Source organism: Strix uralensis, chromosome 1 (genome assembly GCF_047716275.1).
Source record: "Strix uralensis isolate ZFMK-TIS-50842 chromosome 1, bStrUra1, whole genome shotgun sequence".
NCBI classification, from domain to species: domain Eukaryota; kingdom Metazoa; phylum Chordata; class Aves; order Strigiformes; family Strigidae; genus Strix; species Strix uralensis.
Genome location: NC_133972.1, coordinates 45,615,997 through 45,635,098, shown reverse-complemented (window position 1 = coordinate 45,635,098; position 19,102 = coordinate 45,615,997). Strand labels below are relative to the sequence as shown.

General features: G+C 42.3%; 3 protein-coding genes across 5 annotated transcripts in view; 1 reads left to right on the top strand and 2 right to left on the bottom strand.

The window, feature by feature from the left end:
* Positions 1 to 5,021, bottom strand: part of PEX1 (peroxisomal biogenesis factor 1) — a 29,062-nt gene extending 24,041 nt beyond the window's left edge. Inside the window, exons 1-4 of one of the 3 annotated variants that reach the window (XM_074864533.1) lie at positions 4,802 to 5,021; positions 2,275 to 2,418; positions 404 to 487; positions 47 to 161 (exon numbers count right to left, since the gene is read on the bottom strand). In XM_074864533.1, the coding sequence (XP_074720634.1) occupies positions 47 to 161; positions 404 to 487; positions 2,275 to 2,418; positions 4,802 to 4,930 (472 nt within the window). In that variant the 5' untranslated portion in view covers positions 4,931 to 5,021. Of the gene's footprint in view, positions 1 to 46; positions 162 to 403; positions 488 to 2,274; positions 2,419 to 4,376; positions 4,450 to 4,801 lie in introns of those variants that run through there. The other 2 variants (XM_074864523.1, XM_074864544.1) reach the window with 2 other exon arrangements.
* Positions 5,022 to 5,029: 8 nt separating this feature from the next.
* RBM48 (RNA binding motif protein 48) lies at positions 5,030 to 10,118 on the top strand. Its single transcript, XM_074864557.1, has 5 exons — positions 5,030 to 5,401; positions 6,955 to 7,145; positions 7,278 to 7,423; positions 8,366 to 8,898; positions 9,874 to 10,118. The coding sequence occupies exons 1-5, from the start codon at positions 5,207 to 5,209 to the stop codon at positions 9,958 to 9,960; spliced, it is 1,152 nt and encodes a 383-aa protein (XP_074720658.1). The 5' UTR covers positions 5,030 to 5,206; the 3' UTR covers positions 9,961 to 10,118.
* Positions 10,119 to 10,201: 83 nt separating this feature from the next.
* On the bottom strand, positions 10,202 to 18,776 carry CLXN (calaxin). Its single transcript, XM_074864583.1, has 6 exons — positions 18,018 to 18,776; positions 17,517 to 17,672; positions 15,969 to 16,073; positions 14,306 to 14,457; positions 12,025 to 12,129; positions 10,202 to 10,394 (listed from the first exon to the last, which is right to left on the bottom strand). The coding sequence occupies exons 1-6, from the start codon at positions 18,073 to 18,075 to the stop codon at positions 10,344 to 10,346; spliced, it is 627 nt and encodes a 208-aa protein (XP_074720684.1). The 5' UTR covers positions 18,076 to 18,776; the 3' UTR covers positions 10,202 to 10,343.
* Between the last annotated feature and the right edge of the window lie 326 nt (positions 18,777 to 19,102).

Here is a 19,102-nt window from a genome sequence, read left to right as displayed (position 1 = left end):
AAAACAGCTTACTCAGGGTGCCACAACAGCCTTCACTGTTGCTTACCGATTTTGATGTAAACATGAGTGTGCTGTTCAACCCATACAGGAAAGATGGCTTCTGGAAATACTATTCGAATCTGGTCGAGAAGATGTTTTTCAAGAGAGGAAGTGTGCAGCTCCTGGGGAAAAGTGGTATCATTATAAGTTACATACCACATACATTTTTAACATTTGTTTGAAGATAAAAATTCTATGTCTCTTTCTAATACACCACTTGAAATACAAAATACAATGAAACCCCACCACATTTAGTATTTCCTTAGGGGCTGAAAAGAATGGGGCATTGTGTAAAAAACTGCTTGTGTCAGAATCTGTGTCATCTGTAAGAAAAGGACGTGAACAGTGGGAAGGGTGTTATTACCAGAATTTCCCAATCATCTGCTGAGAGTGGTTCCACTTCTACTTGCTGGCAGGAGGAGACGTGGGAACAGGGTTCAAGAAATACCTGGCAAAAGTAACACCATTTCAAAATATTCAACTTCTTATTTTTAAACACATAAAAGCTCCATCTTTAATTCAATTAGAAAATTGACATCTCCATGATACATTTTCACTGTTTTGAACATACGTCTTCTTAATGACACTAGGTAATTTGTAAGCAGGAGACGGATGTTAAACAGATTGGAAGGGGATTGTATTGGGCATGCTTGGGGACTTCAGCAAACCATGAATGGAAGTGAACGTGAAAAGCATCAAGAGCTTTATCAGCTGATAACAAGCAATTCATTTTCAATGCATAATGACCACATAAACATATTTGAACTTTCTAATTTTTATTTTTAAATGTTCTGGACTTTAGAATGCTGAAAAATTCATTGGGTTGTGCACAAATTTAGATAAGGCAGAACAGCTGAACAAATGAGGAAAAAGTACAATACAAACGTAAAACCAGTTCCTTTATGAATGGTTTCACAGGAAGCAGCCCCGCTTCTACAGAACAGTTTTAAGGTCCTGTGTATAGGAGGAATGATAAAAACTACTGTGCCTTAGGCTTTTCAGAAAGCATTAAACATATATTTCAAAAGTCAATTTTTGCCAAAGGTTCCACTGGACAGAAGGTAACAATTTTCAAACAATATCATGTCATACATTTTTAAAAAAACTTAATTTTTTCTTGATATAAAACTAGTTACCTGTCCTCCGAGAGTTTCATTTCAGGTCAGCTTTTATAAAAGTAGCAATTGATTTTAAATTAATCTAGGTCCTCAGTTTGAAGCAAAAGTTGAGAGGAATAACTTTTCCCCAACATGGTAAAAAGCATATTATTATCAAATACAGCAAACATGCAATTCCTGAATCCAAAACAATGGCAAAACTACCTAATTATTAATTTATTTATTTGATTGTACAGATGACTATTTCCAGGCAACAGCTGGATGAGGTTTTCTTCGGCTTCCTTTGTCAATTGTTCTTCTGTTGAAGGCCATTAGTTGGTAGAATAAAAAAGGGTAGTTACCTTGCCACTGAACTAGTAAAGTTCTGCAAATAGATACAGCATTTTTAGAGAGAATATGCTAAAAAAGTAAACAAGGTGCTTTGAGCCACACTTTGATGTCTTCTATTTTGCTGAATAAAATTTTCCATATGAGAGAATAGACATATATGAATATATTACACAATAATGTGCGGAGTAATACTTTTCTGTTCTAGTTTGTTTAAATCTCTACCTATTAATATTAAAAAAAACCCCTTGGATGTTGAGATTTTAATAGTCCCATGTCAGAAAGCTCTGCCTGCCTCTTGGTCACCTCTTCAACTTCCATCCAATGGAATCATTGTTTACAAGAAGTTTAACACAGGGTCCAAGAGTAAGAGGCCAATTTAAATACACATTCAAAGAGAGAGGACACGGGCACATACGGTGAAGGGGGAAAAAAAGGAATGAAAGTTTAAACCCTAAATAAGTCAAACAAGAAGAAATATGCAGTAAGTTAACCATTACCTTAAAATAACAGGAACTCAGGGAAAATATTCCCAAGAGGTAATTCCTAAATTGTTTAATTGCTTAAAAGTGAATTTTCCTAAAACTAATGGCACTGCAGATGGTGGCTCCAACCCTGCAAAGACCTACCTACAAGCCTATCCTAACATTATTTCTGAGCAGATATAAACAAAGTAACAGTGTAAATACATGAAACAAGAAGGTCATAGCTAACTTGTAAATTATTACCTTTTCAGGTATCTTGCAATATACTCTTTATTTAAATAAGAAAAAAAGACTGAATTTCAAACCTGTTCTCCATCTGTAATGCCAAGTTTCTCTGCTAACTGTCTGTTAATCTCTGCAATATTTTCACCCTTGTGACCTCGATGCCTGATTTCCATCCAGCTCAAAAATATAGGTTGATGACCGCAGGATACTTTCACAGCTTGGCCCTATGAGTTTCAAAGAAATAAAATAAATTAACATCAAACAAGCTAAATAAGATGACTATTAGTCAACCTAAACTGTATTTGATTAGAGAAACCAAAGGAATTAATTAAAAATATTTTCTGGATTTTGCATGCTCTATTTTAATTAATATTCCCTAACAATAACTTGCAGCATTTACAACGTGTTAGTAAAGGGTGTTTCTATTAGCAATGACAGATTTTTTTTAAATTCTGGCAGACTGTCCAACTTCTTATTAACCAAGACCTTCCTGTAGAATTCGTCTTCATATTACCTATTTGCAAACTCTCAACACAGAAGTACATGTTGGTTTCAACTGTTAAACAGCTTTTAATTTTTATGGACTATTTTTAAGTAAGGAAAATAATTCCTTTTCCCCTCTTCAGTACTACAGTCTATCAAACAAATATCTTACAGAAATGTGTACCTATGCATTTCTTTTTCCCAACTGAGGAAAAAACATAAGGATATGCTTAAACTTCACATGCATTGTAACATTCGCATGGACTCCAAGAGTGCTTTCAGGAGCAAGGGAATATTTAATCACAAACTCAGACCAAAATGATTTTATCATTCTGTTACAGAACCGCTCACCTATTTTGATTCCAAATTTAAGAATCTTAATATGTTCAGTCAGTTTCCATACAAAGAGACTACACCCTACATTGTATCACTCAACTGACATTTTCTGTATTTTTTTAAAAAATTACTATTTTTATGAAAATCTAGTGACCACAACAATATCCACTGTGGATACGCCACAGATTTAGTTGTTAACATAGTGATGTTTTCTGTTTTGTTCTCAAATGTATCCTAATAATTTAAAATATTTGTCTTTTTGTGAACTCAAAACATTTTCAGAGAATATCTACAATGGTTCCAAGATCCCTTTACCAAATGTAATATTTAATTTACAGGTCTTCCGTGTATTCATGCTGATAAAGTCTCTCCCCGGGTGTCTTAACCTTCACACAATGTTGAGCTTCATAGACCATTTTATCACCCACTTATCTAATACCTTGCGCAATTAGATTTAGCTTTTGATTCCATTTAATTTTTTTTTATTTACTCAGTGTAACCTATTAACATATTTATCCCCTTTTTAACATTTTTATTCAAGAGTTTGCATTTAATATGCTATTTCTACCAAGATTTTGGAGATCACCTATCTTCAGTAAAAACAGGAGCCTGGCATAACTGTGTCCAGAATGACACTGCAAGACTTCAAAGCAATTACACTCCTTTTTCCTCTCCCTTGCCAGCAAATTTGTAAAACATCCAGAAACCGTAGCAGAAATTAAGCTAACATTTATACTGGATTTCTTGCAACCCCACCAACCTCCTTCTACTACTCCAAAGAAAAAAGAGCAGGTTTATACAAGTCTAGATAGATGATTTTGCTGTTGAGAAATGTCCCTTTTGGCCTTGGGAAACCAGCAGGTTACACACACTGGGCGAGACCAGCCTGGCCGAGCGGGGCTTTGCCAGGACTGTGGCCGCCATCTTCACTCTTGAGCTTCGCTCCCATCTTCTCCTCTTCACCTGCTTGTTTTTGCCACTTTTCATCCTGCCCATTCTGCTAGCGGATCCGTAATTCTTGTGTTCATCACACAAGGGATGCAAGCAGGCTTTGCTCTTGTTTTCACATGTGCAATGTTATTTAAAATCTCAGGTGCGCTTCCTGCAGCTGAGCCATGTACTTAACAGGGCTTTGCATGACAGGAGTCCCTTTCAATGAAGGAATATATAGTGAAAGATTTATGTTACGCCAAGAACGACGATTCTGCTTGCATTTGCCACCTTATCTCCTACCTGAAAGATTAATTTACGCATTATTCGGTTAATGCTGGTGAATTATTGTGAAAATTGTTATAAAATACATAGTACTGAGAGAGACACCGATGCCAACAGCCCCAGGCTGCGTTGGGAGATAAATTCCCACCTTTTCCGCGTTCTACTACGAGGGACGGTGACCCAGAGCCCGTCCCCCCTCGCCGGCCGGGGCTGCACAGGGGGCCCCCACCGGCGGCGCCGCGCCTGCGGGGTCGTCCGGGCCCCGCCGCAGGGGCAAGGGGCGGGGCTCCCCGTTGCTATGGCCACAAAGCAGCTGCGTCTCGGTGGTGGGTGTCTGTGTATGTGTCTGTGTGTGTCCCCCGACTGCAGGGGGACGCTCGCGCGCTCTGTCGCCATAGCGACACCGCAGCCGGTGGTGGGGAGGGCTGAGGCGGGAAGGGAGGGAGGGAGGAGGGCTCTTCGTGTCACCATAGCAACGGCATGCCGGGGGGGGAAGGACGACGGTGCTCTCCCATAATCCTCTCTGGCTGAGGCGTCCCTCCGCCCAAGCCCCGAGCGGAGCCGACCCGGTACCTGCTGCAGGCGGAGGTGAGAGGCCAGCTCGGGAGGCAAGTGCAGGAAGCAGTCCCGGGTCCCGCTCAGGACGACCGTCACCGCGGCGGCTCCAGCTGCCCCTCCGCCGGGATTGCCGCTGCCCCACATGCCGGCGGCCGGCCGCTCCCCGCAGCCCGGCTCCACGGCGCGCCCGCTCCACCCGAGCAGGGAGCTGCCTACTCGGGGGCGGGCGGGCGGGCCAGGCCTTCCCGAAATTCCCCGGTGTCCCCCCTGCCGCCCCCGAAACGATGGTACGGCCCGCTGCCGGCCAATGCGGGCGCGGCATGGGCCCGCTCCCCGCCTCCGATTGGCTTCTCCATCGAGGGCTCCGGCTCTTTCTGTTTGGCTTGGCGACACCGTTGATTTCCGCCTCAGTAGCAGCCAATGGCAGTGCTGTCCGTTGCCCGATTGGCTGTTCTCTCGGCGAGCCAGCTAGCGCTGCCTGCACGGGGCGCGGTGGGTGATGGGAAGATGGCGGCCGGCAGCGGCTTGGGCGATGCCTACAAGCACCACGCGCAGCTGGGGGTCTGTGAGTCGCGCGCCAAGTACCGGGAGGGGCGGAGGCCGCGCGCCGTGAAGGTAGGGCCGGCCTGGGACTTCCGCGGGTCACGGCCTGCCTCAGGGCCGCCTCGGTCCCGGGGCGCCGCGTCCTCAGCGCTGGAGCGGGCCGGGGCCGCTGGCTGCGGGTTCTCGGGGGCGCGCAGGGAGCTTACCCGCCGGGTCCCCGCGCTCCTCCGGCCGCAGCCGTGTCGCCGCCTCGTCGCCTTTGTTAGCGCTTGTCCCCCGCCGGGATGTTCTTCGCCTGTCCTCGCTGCCGGGGCGCGGGCTCGGGCGGGCAGCAGACACCGAAGGCGTGGTTGGAGTTGGGTCCGTTAACGAGTAACTCCCGCACTGCGTTTGGTAAATGAACCGCTTCGCAGGGCGCGTGGCACAGGGAGGCCAGTTCTGCCAAAACCTAACACCGAAAGCGAGGGGCAGCGCAAGCGAACTGCCGGAGCTGAGCGTTGTTCGCCGCCGGGTGCGCGGTGCCGCCGAACCCGTCAGGACTTGCGTGTGCAGGGCCCGGGCTCCGGTATCCGACAGCTCCGGGCCAGGGGACGGGCAGGCGGCGCAGCCTGGGCCTTGCCTGCGCCCTACCAGGAACTTCGCGTTACAGCAGCAGAAACGCTGCATTTGTCTCTTGCGTGTTTCGTGAACGTGCAGTGCGCTGTAACGGCACCGTCTAAGGCTGACTCGAGGCAGAGCAGGTGGTAGAAGTAAGCTGCTGTCACAGGAACAACTTGCGTGACCTATGTGTGGAGACTACTTTTTGCGCTGGCAGTTTGAGAGTTGGTTTCCTGAGTGGTTCCCTCTTTGTTCTGCATTTGCTGTTTTTTGAAAAAGGTGTAGCTCATGCGGTCTAAATGTTGGGGTTTTTAAAATTCAGAATTAATTTCCTTTGATCCTACAGTTTAGTTACCTGTTGTTTGCAGTGAGCTGTCACGGAACTTTCCTTATACTATGTGTTACATGACAGTCATTACACGAAGCAGATGAGAGTGGCTGGTTTGCCTTTTAACCTGCTGGGGGAAGATCTTGTTTCTCTCAGCACCTTACTTGTATAGGTCTGTCTTAAACACACACTGTTTGGTCACCGTAGCGAGAAGACAGCTTTGCAGAGACATGATCTGCCCCAAGGAATCCTGGTACTTTTTTTTTTTCCTTCCTGTTTTTTACCTGCATGATGTCTCTGCCTGTGAACAAGACTGGTTTTTCAGTGTTTTTGTCTTTTATTTTGGTAGTGCCTCATATTAACGGGTTACTAGTCAGTCTTACAAGGAAGTTGGCCAGAGACTTAAGAGATTTTACTTGGCAAATGGCAGTACTCTAACGTGGTGCAGTAGAGTCAATTTTAATTTGTGTTCTACTTTGAGTAAGGGGCTTGAGTTCAGTTCCCACTCAGTGATGAAGGTGTCCCAGGTAAGCGTGCACTTACTGCTCCTGAAAGAGTCCAAAGTCAAAATAAAAGCACAGATGGATTTTCAGCATCCTGAGGATTTGAGGAACAACAAAAACCAGAGAACATTCCTTGTTTCCAGTCAAGCAAGAATGTGAACATTTTAGAATACTCTTCTTTTTTTTTTTTTCCCCAGGTTTATACTATCAACTTGGAATCTCGTTATTTACTAATACAAGGAGTTCCTGCGTTAGGTGTTATGAAGGAATTAGTTGAACAATTTGCATTATATGGTGCCATTGAAGAGTATCATGCTCTAGATGAATATCCAGCAGAGCAATTTACTGAAGTTTATCTTCTAAAATTCCAGAAACTGCAATGTGCAAGGTATCGGACAGGGCAGTATCTGCCTCTTGCTGAGGCTTAATCTTTTAAAGCTTTTTTATTTACAATCTGTTAAGATTCTAGAGACTTGAAGTAAAATCCTCAGTTTTGCCAATACAATTTAATTCCCTTCAGGGTGGCCAAGAAAAAAATGGATGAACGAAGTTTCTTTGGTAGTTTGCTGCATGTGTGCTACGCTCCTGAATTTGAAACAGTCCAAGAAACCAGGGAGAAGCTGCAGGACAGAAGAAAGTATATAGCAAAAGCAACTAATCAAAGAGGTTTGTAATAAAACTTCCTATAGAATGTTAACAGCTCACTTCAGGGGTGAGTGGGGTTTTGGTTAAAGTGCCTGTTAAAGAAAACGGTTTTTATCTACCTGTTTTGAAGATGCTTTTTAAGTATGCTTGCAGCAGAACGGACACATCTTTCAATGTTTAGAGGGCTGTATCTTTTTCAGAGTAACTTTATTTTTGGTTAAGACTAAAATAAATGCTGAAGCTTCAGTAACGAAGTATTTCCCTCTCTTTTTGTTTTCTTTTCAAAATGGTATCAGAAATTTCAAGCACTGGCAGAACACCTGGGATTATCTTTTCACCCTTGTTCCAGTTTATTCAGGCATGCCCACAGGGAGAGTTTTGTAAGGGAAGTGACTACACCAGAACCTTCCACAAAAAATTTCTCCAGCCTACACTGGAGGAATGCTAAGAATGGACTGGGTTTACAAAGGCTACTGTACTGCAGGGATCCCAGGCAGCACTGAAGGCTGGGCAAGTGGAAAAATAAGGAAATTGCTCAGCACAGGCTTTTCTTTCCTTGTGCTTATGTACTCTGATATCATTCATTGCACGAGGATATTTAAAGGGAGTAAAATCATGTGATTTTTTTAACATGATTTTTTTCAGCATTGCAAGGCAGCCTATCCTTCTTGAAATCATAACTAGTGGTAAAAATCACTGATTTGCAACATTAGAAATATTTTCCTCGTGTTCTCCAAACTGCTGGAATACTTCTGCTTAGGCATTTCTCACAAACCACCAGAGGGACTAAGCTGAAAAACTTTAGTTTGAAAGGTGCCACTTAGGAAAAAATAATCACAGAAAGGTGGCTGGGAATGAAATATCACCGGTATTGCTTCTGTAATCATATTACATGTTTTTTTCTTATGTTTTAGAACTAATAATGATATAAAATAGTGAAGCTACTTTTTTGTTGTTTTAAAGATTTCTTTTTGTTACGGAAAGCAGAGGGGCCTAAGAAGACAGTCTCGAAGAACTCTGAGCGTGAGTGTCCATGGAGTATGTCAGGATCATGTGCAGCCAGTAACTGGGATCCATCCTGCTTCACAAGTTCTCATGGGGTATCCCACAACATAGGGCATCCATCCGGGAATCATCAGCAGAGCCCACTGACACTTCCCCATGGTAACAGTTGTGGTGAAACTTCTGGGTACTTTGGTCAAAACACACTCCTAACTCCCAGTGTACATCTGGGAGGACATACTCCACCAGCTAACTTAATGCAGCAAAGAACAATTCCGATTGATAACGGAGTTGACTGGTTTATGCCTCGTACAACTCACCTGCAAGAACGTAAGAGGAAGAGAGAAGAAGGTAACAAGTTTTCCCTCATTGGAACAAGTGTGGACAATACTGAAGTCCTTATTGGTCCACAGCTACCAGAAATACCTAAAGTGGATATGGATGACGATTCATTGAACGCTTCAGCTGCGTTAATTCGAAATAAACTAAAAGAGGTATGGATTATGAAAGTTCTGATATTTTCATTTTCAAACATACCTATTTTGTGCTTGCTATCCATAAAAACAGAGATCCTAAGATAACTGAATTCAACACTTACTCAGTATTATCAGTTTTTGCCACTTAAAGCTAGCGTTGTTACTATTCAGCTCTTCCATAATGCAGAACGTTGCAGGCCATTCTACTCCAAACCTCTTACACCACACTTGAGAAAGTATAAATGTGTGTGGTCCTAAATGATTTTTAGTAAACTACACTTTTCTTTTTCCATGTGGAGGGGCATGATAACTTTGGAGGTAGTCCTGCTGACTCCAGTGTGGTACTTGTATCTGGTTTCTGATTGAAAGGGGGGGGGGAAGTCCAGCAGTTCTTATGGCATTGTAAGATGTACAGAACCACACATTCTATGCTGAGAAGCATGTCTTAAGCTATATAACCTTTTATGCAAGGTATTAATTAGCAGGTCAAACACTCCTGATACAACTTTCCATTTAAATTAGGATATGAAAAAGCTCCTTGACTATGACTAACTAGACTTATTTGAAAGAGCTTATCTCCAGTCAAATTGATAAATAAGCACCCCTTATATTAAATAAATTCCTAAAATATGTGATAGTTTTGCTTTCCCTTCCCTTTCTGAAATACCTGAGTTTAAAAAGTGTACTAAACCTTACTTTGAAAACACCTCTGGTAGGGAGAGGAGTGATACAGAGATTGTAATACTCTGTATCACTGAGTATCTGAAATAATTTTGTGGTTAAAATACAGAAGTGGTACTGTTAACACTTAGAAGTTTCACCTCTCTTGTGTGTAATGCTGCCTTTGCTTTTATTTTTTTTCCCCTTTTCTGCAAGAAAATTCACTACAAGTGTGACTATAGTAATACATCCCTCATAAAACTCAAATTTTGGAGACATGGCATTAAAAAAGAGTGGTTACAGTTTACTAAGAATTTTTTTTTCCCAATTTAGGTAGCAGATTCTGTTTCAAGAACATCTGTGGAAAACCCAGAATGCAGCTCAGCCAAACCACCTGTAAAGCAGAGAAGAAGAATATAGATACTGCTGGCAGCATCTTCCAACAGTCCTTTTTTAAAGGATATAGTTTAAAATAGTTATTTTTTTATGTAAAAAATTATTTTATACTGTATTTCGAGGCCATTCCCTGTTAAAAATTGTATCAATTTGTTTCCTGGAATGAACAAACCAGTATACTATATTGTGGTTGCAATCTTGTCCTGCGTACCTCGTACGATAATGTATTTCATAACTCATTGAAGAACTGTATTTAGATAGAGTAACAGAAGTAAGTAATATTTATTCAATAGCTTTTACAGTAAAGGAATACTGAAACTTAGTAATAGTTTCAAGTTGCTCCTATTTTTACTATACCATGAAGAATGGTGAAGAAAAAGTCTCTTACAACAGTATTCCACTTGGAGTTACAGTCTACGGGTGTCCTGGAAAGTTTTCTGTTCAAATGCCATACTGCTCTGTTTCAAAAAGAAAAAAAAAAAATCAATTAACTAAAGTATTTAAATTGAATTGAATTGAAAAAGATGCAAGTGAACAAAAGAGGCAGTGAACCCAGCACTGGAATCGGGTGCTCCACGCTGACGCTCCCAGGGTTGGTGCTGGTGCAAGTGTATGTAAAGAATTGGCTCGTGGCACATCTCTGCCAGCTCCTTGTAGAAACGCTTATGGAAACACTTATGGCTGTCCAATACATTGTTACATTTAAAAAAAAAAATATAAGTACAAATCAGTGTTTGTGTTGGGGGTACAATTAAAATTCCCCAACATAACCCCATTAGGAAATCCAGTAAATTATGAGTTTTCTTCATGCAAAGGTCATAGCTCAAATTTATTTATTGAAAGGACATGTAAATAAGAGTTCTCTTTTTAGCAGTGAAACTAGAGACCTAGTAAAAAGGCAGTGGTTGGGTAGAGTACAGAACAGGGGACACCAATACTGTAAGCAAGAAACAAGCCCAGTTTTCCACCTCTTGCCATGATTAGCCTGAATGGTGCATCTGCTTTATCACCAACACTGACAGAAAACAAGTCTTTTTTCTGTGCTGATTAGTGAATGTAATTTAGTTCAGAAACTTTTTCAAACCTTTTCACTGCTGTAAAAAACAAAGTTTTCCCAAACCCTTGAAAGTCTTTTGACAGCCTGCCAGAAGTCTGGCATTTTGGAAACTGCTGCTTTGCAGCTGACATGATGTAATCATGCAATCATGGCTGCAAGACTCCTCCCTCCTGTGCTCCAGCCCCCCAGCTAGGTGAGCTGGCAGGAAGTGTAGGTTTCCAGCAAATGAAAGCTTGCCATGTTCTCAGCAGCCTTAACTTTTGTTTCTAGGAATTACTGCATGTATTTCAGAATTTTGTTTTTGCATCTCCATGAAGGCACAACTTTCAGTATTTAAAAATGACACACAGTTCAAATAGAATAATGTTTATTAGATGAGGAAAAAAATATTCTTTATTATCGAGCAGAAGCACTCTCCACAGTTGAACTTAATGCTGAGGAAATGAGCATGTTCTAAATTACCATCTTCCAAAAAAAAAAAAAATTCTGAATTGAATTAGGTGTATTGCTAATAAATAAAGCCCAGTTAGATGTAATTAAAAAACAGCAGTGCCACACTCTGAGATGAAGAACACATGGTATTTTCTCTCAAGGTATTTTTTTCAGAAAGTTACCAGCCTCTCCCAAAAGAGGCTCTAAGTGAGGTGATGGCGGTGTTGCCATCAGTTGCGAAGAAAAAAGAAATAGAAGCTTATTCCTAGAGAGCTTCCAGATAAGCAATTTGAGAGAATGGTCTCATTTTCTTAGTCTGAGAAGGTGCTCACTGAGGATCATTCATCATATTGCTGCCCCGGGATAGACAGAGTAACAGCGTGTTCTTACATTCTCTGGTACCAGTGTTTGACTGTGTAAGGAAACACTGGTGCTGTGAAAGGCGGATGTGAACTCAGTGTATGTGTTATCACAACTGAAGCATTTCTCAGTTGGCAGCAGCAGGCCCCATGTAATGACAGTTAATACCGTATTACGTACATCTTGTTTACCAACATTACAGGAAGTATTGCACTTTCTTTTTAAACTCAAGGATGTACCTTTATGTCTGGCAAACACGGTCCAAAGGCTTCTAAGAGAAGAATTTCATCTCTGACTGCTTTTTCGAAGTCCATAAAAGAAAGCTTGCCATCGTGATCATAGTCCTAGAAAAGGAAGAGAACTCTTCAGCAAAGGAGGGTTACTTGTAGTAATTGTATTTTTGTTTAACAGGTGTTTTAACTGCCATGGTCTATTTTTAGTGTGATGGTATGCAAGAATCATTTTCTTTGGGCCATCAGTCTCTGCTCGGACAAGATCTGTATCATCTGCCTCTACCCGAGGCATAAAGGCTGAAGCAAGCTCAACTATCTCATACGGCTTTGCTACGAGAATTCCAGAGAAGGCAAAACTTTAACGTGGGAAGAGGCTGAGCTGAGAACTGTATGGACAAATCTCAAGCACATTTGCACTGAGATAAAGTAAAAGTAGGAGACTTAAAAGTAGGAGAAAATGTTAGGATATATTCTATGTATTTATGTCACGAGTCTACCTACATCCTATTCATGAGGCTGGAAATACTTCACTCCAGTGATTTCTACAGTAGGCATACTTCTGGCCTGTCTTTTTCACATACAGCACCCAGAAGCATATGGTGGAATACGCTGAAGCCAGCCCACTTCTTTCGCACTGCAGAATCTCAGCACACTCCTCTGGGGGTTGAAAAACCATCCTTGTGTTTTCAGTATTTCTGCAATTTGAAAACCTCCTGTTTCTACTGATGTAGCTTCAAACACCAACAAATGCTACGGTGAGCATAAATACTTCCTTAAACCATATAAAATAAAGGCTTTAAGTGAAGATTGATGGGTGGGTATGACCAGTGTTCAAGGCACAGGGCCAAATCAAAATTTTTGAAGATCAAGCCATGGAACCATCATAGCTGGTGAACGTGCAGGGAGCACAGGTTCTAATGGCCAGAGAAGCAGAGGGCAAGAAGCTATGTAGACAGAGGTTCCTGAACAGGAAATCCTGCCACTGGATGCTTAAGAGAAACAGAAGTGGCTGGGTACCTGCAACCTTTTACACTCCTCAGCACAAGGGAGAGCACGGCATGAGCATGATCATTACAAATACTTTTAAGTATGAAAACAGTATCATGGGACTGGACATACGCTTAGTCACAATGCCATGGTACCTACAGGCAAGTGCTCCAAGAGTAATTTTTTTCTCTGAGTGATGGACTCCACAGATGCATTTTTGGGTATCTAATAGTTGGTTAGTTGTTTGAGATGAGCAGCAATATCCTACTTGGACAACTGCTCAGGAGCCAAATCAGATCTGGACATTTTTCAAACATGTATCAGAGCTTTATTAAGTTCCCATGGAAAAGCTGAAACAGGATTATGTACACGGTTAGTTTATAATATGTTCTTACATATATGAAGATTCATTATGTCTAGACCACAGTGCTTGTGCTTGGACTAGCACAGGCCACTTATCAACTGCCCAGAACGTGAGGGTGTTCACTTTGGACGCAACCTGCAGGAAAGCTGCGCATGTCGGTGCTCCAAAGATGAACAAATTGCCGATTCATAGCTTGCTTTCTGCAAGACTAGACACAGCATTCTCAAGAACTAAGGGTAAGATGGATCTTTCAGCTGAGGGTGTGCAAAAGGGGTGGGTTCGAAAAATAGAAAAGGTGGGGTTAAATAAAAGGAGTTGGGATTCAAGACCTGGTGTTACGTGAGATTTTTTGAACATCACCATAGGAGGGGAGGTTATATTTCTTGATTTGATGAAAATGTTGAAACACAGTCCCTGGCTGATCTGGATATCCTAGATTAATCATGGTAAGACAAGTTTTACATTGATAACCTTGAGGTTACTATTGAAATAGAATACATAAATTGGATAAAGACATTTCATGATCAACTGATAAAACACAACTGTACTTAACAATAAAGCCACTGTAGATGGCTCACACTGGAATAAATGCAGCTTAACGCTTTTGAATTTTCCACATTTGACTGGGCTTTTGTTTTGACTGGGCATGCACACGTGTGTATGCACACATATACATGCTAGTTTATACATAAAGTTTGTAATACATTCATATAATAAATTAACAGTTTCATTGAGGATACCGGACTGGGACTCGATAGATCTGGATTACATCTCTGGCTCTCCTTCGGAGACTTGTTTATCTCAAGTACGTAACTAAGTCTGTGGCTCAGAATTCAACTGTAAATCAGACACAGTATTTTGTTACCTCACAGGAATGTTCTAAGTTTCACTTAATGAATGTTTGAAAGACACTCAAGTTTCACAGTAAGTACTTGCCATTTTCTTCAGTGCTATGTCTACCAAGTCCTTAATTCCCTCATCAGGATCTTCTTCTGATGGTTGTTTGAGAAGGCTGTTTTTGAGCATTTGAAACATTTCCTCTCTTGAAATGTATCCATCACCATTCAGGTCGTAAACCTCAAAACAGTCTTTTTGAAAGATAAACCAATTTAAAGTTCATACAAACTGTATCACACACCATTAAATATGTCTGTTACGTATAAACAGATGAGAATTGTTATGTTGTAGAGAATACCTATTGAGCCATGTTTACCATATATAATATTTACATATTATTGCCTATTTAGCCTTCATAGTTAAAATCTAGTTCTGCTCAAGTGAAATCTTCAGTTCACAGAAACCATAGTAACTTACAGGACTTAACTTCCCTAACATTGTCTACTTAGAATATAAACAAGGTTCTGGTTTAGAAGCCCAATTTCCCACAGTGGGGACCAGCTGTCTATATCAGAAGGACTTTGCACTTGCAAAAACCAGCCTCATTATTTCAGAAGCTGGCCTAGAAAAGTAAAGTAAAAGGAAGAATGAGCTGTACTAGCATGGAAAAGACAACCAAAGTATCCCTCAGTGCAAAGAGAAAATCCCTGTAACAGAGTATTTTAAGGATGAGTATCTGCCTAATTGCTCTTCTAATTGTTTCTACCTTCCTGGAATCAGAAATCTAAGACCATAATAAACTTTACTATCCTTCACAAAACTTACTTAAACAAACGAACCAACCTCTTCAGTTTTGGAACATAAGAGGGGTTTTCTCCTGATAAAGACTACGTCTACAGTGAAAAAATGTACTGGCATACACTTAGAACAGACAACACTGTATATCACTACGCACTAATATATAGTGCTTATGGCAGGGCTGTGTATTTTACTGCTTGTAGTTGTACTGACATACTGAATTACATCCTGGGCACATGTCCTAGTGCTGTGACATCATAGGCTGCCTTCCAGATGAATTTATATAGTGCATTAGGGATTGCTGATGCTGCAACCTGGGAACTATGGAAACAACATGCTGTCATTCTCCTTTTTCTAGTACGCTTTTTTCCCTCACGTGCCCTGTTTTAACTTTTTTTTCTGCTTCATAAAATTCTAGCTATTTTTTTTCTGCTCTATCTTTCTCCATCATTATTGTGGAGGTTCTCACGACCATCTTACAAACAGATTCAGTTTTTCCATCTATGCTTCCAAGCTGAAGAACTGCTGGAATTAATGCAGCTGCTGCTGTGTCCCCATTGTGCCAGTAAATTAATGTTGGCACAGGTCTTGGTTGGCTTGAGACTGTGTTATTTAGCCAAAATCACCCCTGAGCTACAACTGCTTCTTTCTAATTTTGTGTGAATACAAAAACATACATTCCATCAAAACTGTATACTATAGGACAAGCCTTAGTTCAAATGCTTGTTTTTGTAAGCAACAAATAAGGTGGCAGCTATGATAATGCCAGTTTACACAGAAAAACCTGTCTCAGAGAAGCCATTTCAGAACTCAGTTTCATTGCATTAAACTATACAGAAGAAAACTCTTCAATTACCAAATACTTTATAAGAGTAACTACTAAATTATAACAAAAGCAATGTGTAATTTAATAGTCATGAATTCAACAATTACTACTAAATACTGGCATACAGATAAATCTTACATTTAATCCTTTCTTCCAATGTCCCTCGAAGAAATACTGATAAGCCTTCCACCCACTCCACCACACTGATGCAGCTATCATTGTCTCTATCAAAAGTGTGGAACACTGGGAAGCATATTAGATACGTTTTAAATTTATGTATTAGGGAAACACAAAGGAATATTTTCTTAAATTCAATAAAAATATAAAAACATATTTTTTCTGAAGATGTTTCTCTGCTTTCACCAAGGTATGATTACCCCTCTTGAAACTTTCTAAGATGTAACAATGAAGAGGATTTTGCCCCTCAGTTTACTATCTTTCACTCCAGAATCCCGCTGGGATAAAACATTTTGTATGATCTGTTGCTTTCCTGACTTCACTACAGGAAGTACGCTTCCATGCAGATGTAAACCAAATAAACCAATATCCCTTACACTAAGGCACAGCTGCATACTGAAGATTTTAATTACCAGGTTTTCTCTCAGAAAGTCTTGGAGAAAGTAATCCAAGAAACAATACATAAATATTTTAAATATACAGAAAAATAACCTTCTATCTTTCATGTACTGGAATTTTTTTTTCTGTTCCTTCCTTAAGAAACTTTCCATGTTGCAGCTTCACTATTCATACAGCCTGTAATATAGTACTTCAAGATACAATTCAAAGCATCAACTACCTATAATAATCAATATTTTAGAATGTTAATTAGTAAGTTGGCTACAGGAACACCTCAGCACGCAGAGCCAAGCATTTTGAAACTGGAAAACAATACGTTTGCTTTTGCAAAGTGAAATCACCCCCCTTGTATGTAAGCATTAAAATAATTTTAAGAATGTGGCCCTGTAGGGTATCTTCCAAGGAACACTTGACTTGTAGCATAAAATGGCAAAAAGGTTTTATATTAGGGCATTTAAATATCCCTCCTGCTAGAAAACAGGAGAAAGCTGAACCAAGGGGTGGCTCTTGGCAGACTCATGCCTCCTCCACATCCTCTCGACACCTGTACCTCAGAGATCATTCATGCGACTTTCACCGCACCTGCAAATGAGGCCCTCATATTATTAATTCGTGCAAACACAGTTATTTTGAAGCAGTTATTTGGCTCATTACTCTCATCTCCCTGTATCGCCTGCCTCGCCCCTTCAGTGCTGTTGACGGCACCTCTATCGCAGATACCTCCTCTAACCGAACGCCTTTCCGGGACCTCCGAGCCCGAGCCAGAGCTGCCCACCAGCGGCAGCAGCTCCCGGAGAAGAGGCAAGCGACGCCATGCTGCCCTCTTCTGTCACCACACTGTGGTGACTGCGACAGAAGCAGCCACAGGGTAGCACTACAGCTGCCTCTGGCTGGTCTCCCTCCTACCAGAGCGTTAGTCACTAAGGGAAAGCCATTCCGCATGAAGAAAAAAAAAAAAAAAAGATACCCTTTACTCAGCAGCTCCTGGGCATAACTCCTCCTTTGCTGTCCTTACAGGGATGAGACGGCACTATTTTCTCTGGGCATGCTCATCGGGTCAGTAACGATAAAATTACAATCTTACATCTCTTTTAGAGCAATGGGCCTCACCTCTGTCCATCATCATGTCGTCCGTCATGCCAAAGGCGCTGTGCAGCGCGTCTCTGAACATGCTCCGGCCCAAGCCCCCCGCAGCAGAGCGGCTGCCGGACTCGGCCACCAGCGTGTCGAAGAGGCGGATCAGACATTCCACTTCGCGTTTATTGACTGCCCCGCCGAAACACAAGCGAACGTGTCAGAACGTCGGGTGGTGAAAAGGCAACAACACAGCGCGGACACCTGCGGTGTTAACCGACGCGCCCCCACCCTCCGCCCCGTACCCGCCGTTCCAAGGGGGCGGCGAGAAGTGCCCCCTCAGGGGTGGAGAGTGACTAGGGCCACCGACAGCGCGCGGGGACACGGGGCAGCGGCCGGCAGCAGCGAGCACCCCTCAGGCGGCGGCGGCGGCGGGGCGGGGGGGCACAGCTCACCGGCCCCTCAGGCGGCCGGGCCGGGGGCGCCCGCCGCCCCCAGACTCCCTCCCAGAGCTCGGCGGGTCGCCCCCAGACTCACAGTGCTCGGCGGATCGGCCCAGCGCGTCCACCAGCTGCCGCAGCCTCCTCCGGCCCATGGCGGCGGGCTCGCCGCTGCCCCGGCAACGCGGGCGGGGCGGCCCGGCGCTGCCGCCGGGTGACACCGGCGGGTCACACCTAAACACACGGATCTAGGCGTAACAAAGAGAAACTTCATCATACGTTAAAAAATAGCACTTGTATAAAAGAAAACAGCTGCATGTCCAACTTCTAAAAATGTTTCTGAAGAGCTGTAAATTAACGACTACATACAGTACTATTTGCTCATCTGCTGTCAGGAGACAGAAATCTATTAAAACACTTTTATTCCCACATTACTCATTTTCTACTTCATCACACCGCTCAAAACGTGGACCATGCCCGTAGGTTGCCTGGTACCACCCGAAAGCTGCATCACCTGCTCACATACAAATAGAGAAAGAGGAAGGGCTGTGACGAGACTTCACTCTTCCTTCAGGAAAAAACAGAATGCAAGGGGAGTCGCAACAGATTTGTTAATTGTATTCGAAATTTGTTAATCTGTATTGGAACCAGAAACGTTTCACTGTCCGTACTGAAGCAGCTTTGCTGCGAGCTGACAAAGCCCACGAGCCCCTTAAGCAGCTACGCTGCTCCCACAGCGTGACGGCAGCATTGAAGCACACACTGCTGACCAGACAACTAAAACGACACACCCGCTTATCTATCTGGAAGAGTGGGGCATTCATTTCCATTTTTATTTCCTTCTGTTGCAGGCAGTTGTGTAAAAGTCAACTAAGGTACCACACAGGGTGGAGCACTTATGCTATGGTTCATTACAAGTTCTTTTACCAAAACCGCAACACCACAACTTTATAACCCCAACAAAACCAAACACAAACCCCAAACCAAAGCCCTGCTGTTCACTGCATCTTGCCTTTATTTTAACCTCACCGACAAAACAGTGTCTAGAATCAGTAACATCAAGCTCAACAGTATAAAATATCTGATCGATATATTCTTACTGTGGTTTAGAGGGACATTGGTGCAACTCAATGGTTGTGTTTTCCCAAAGAACTTAACTTGAAAAGTCAGTTTCTCTGCAGA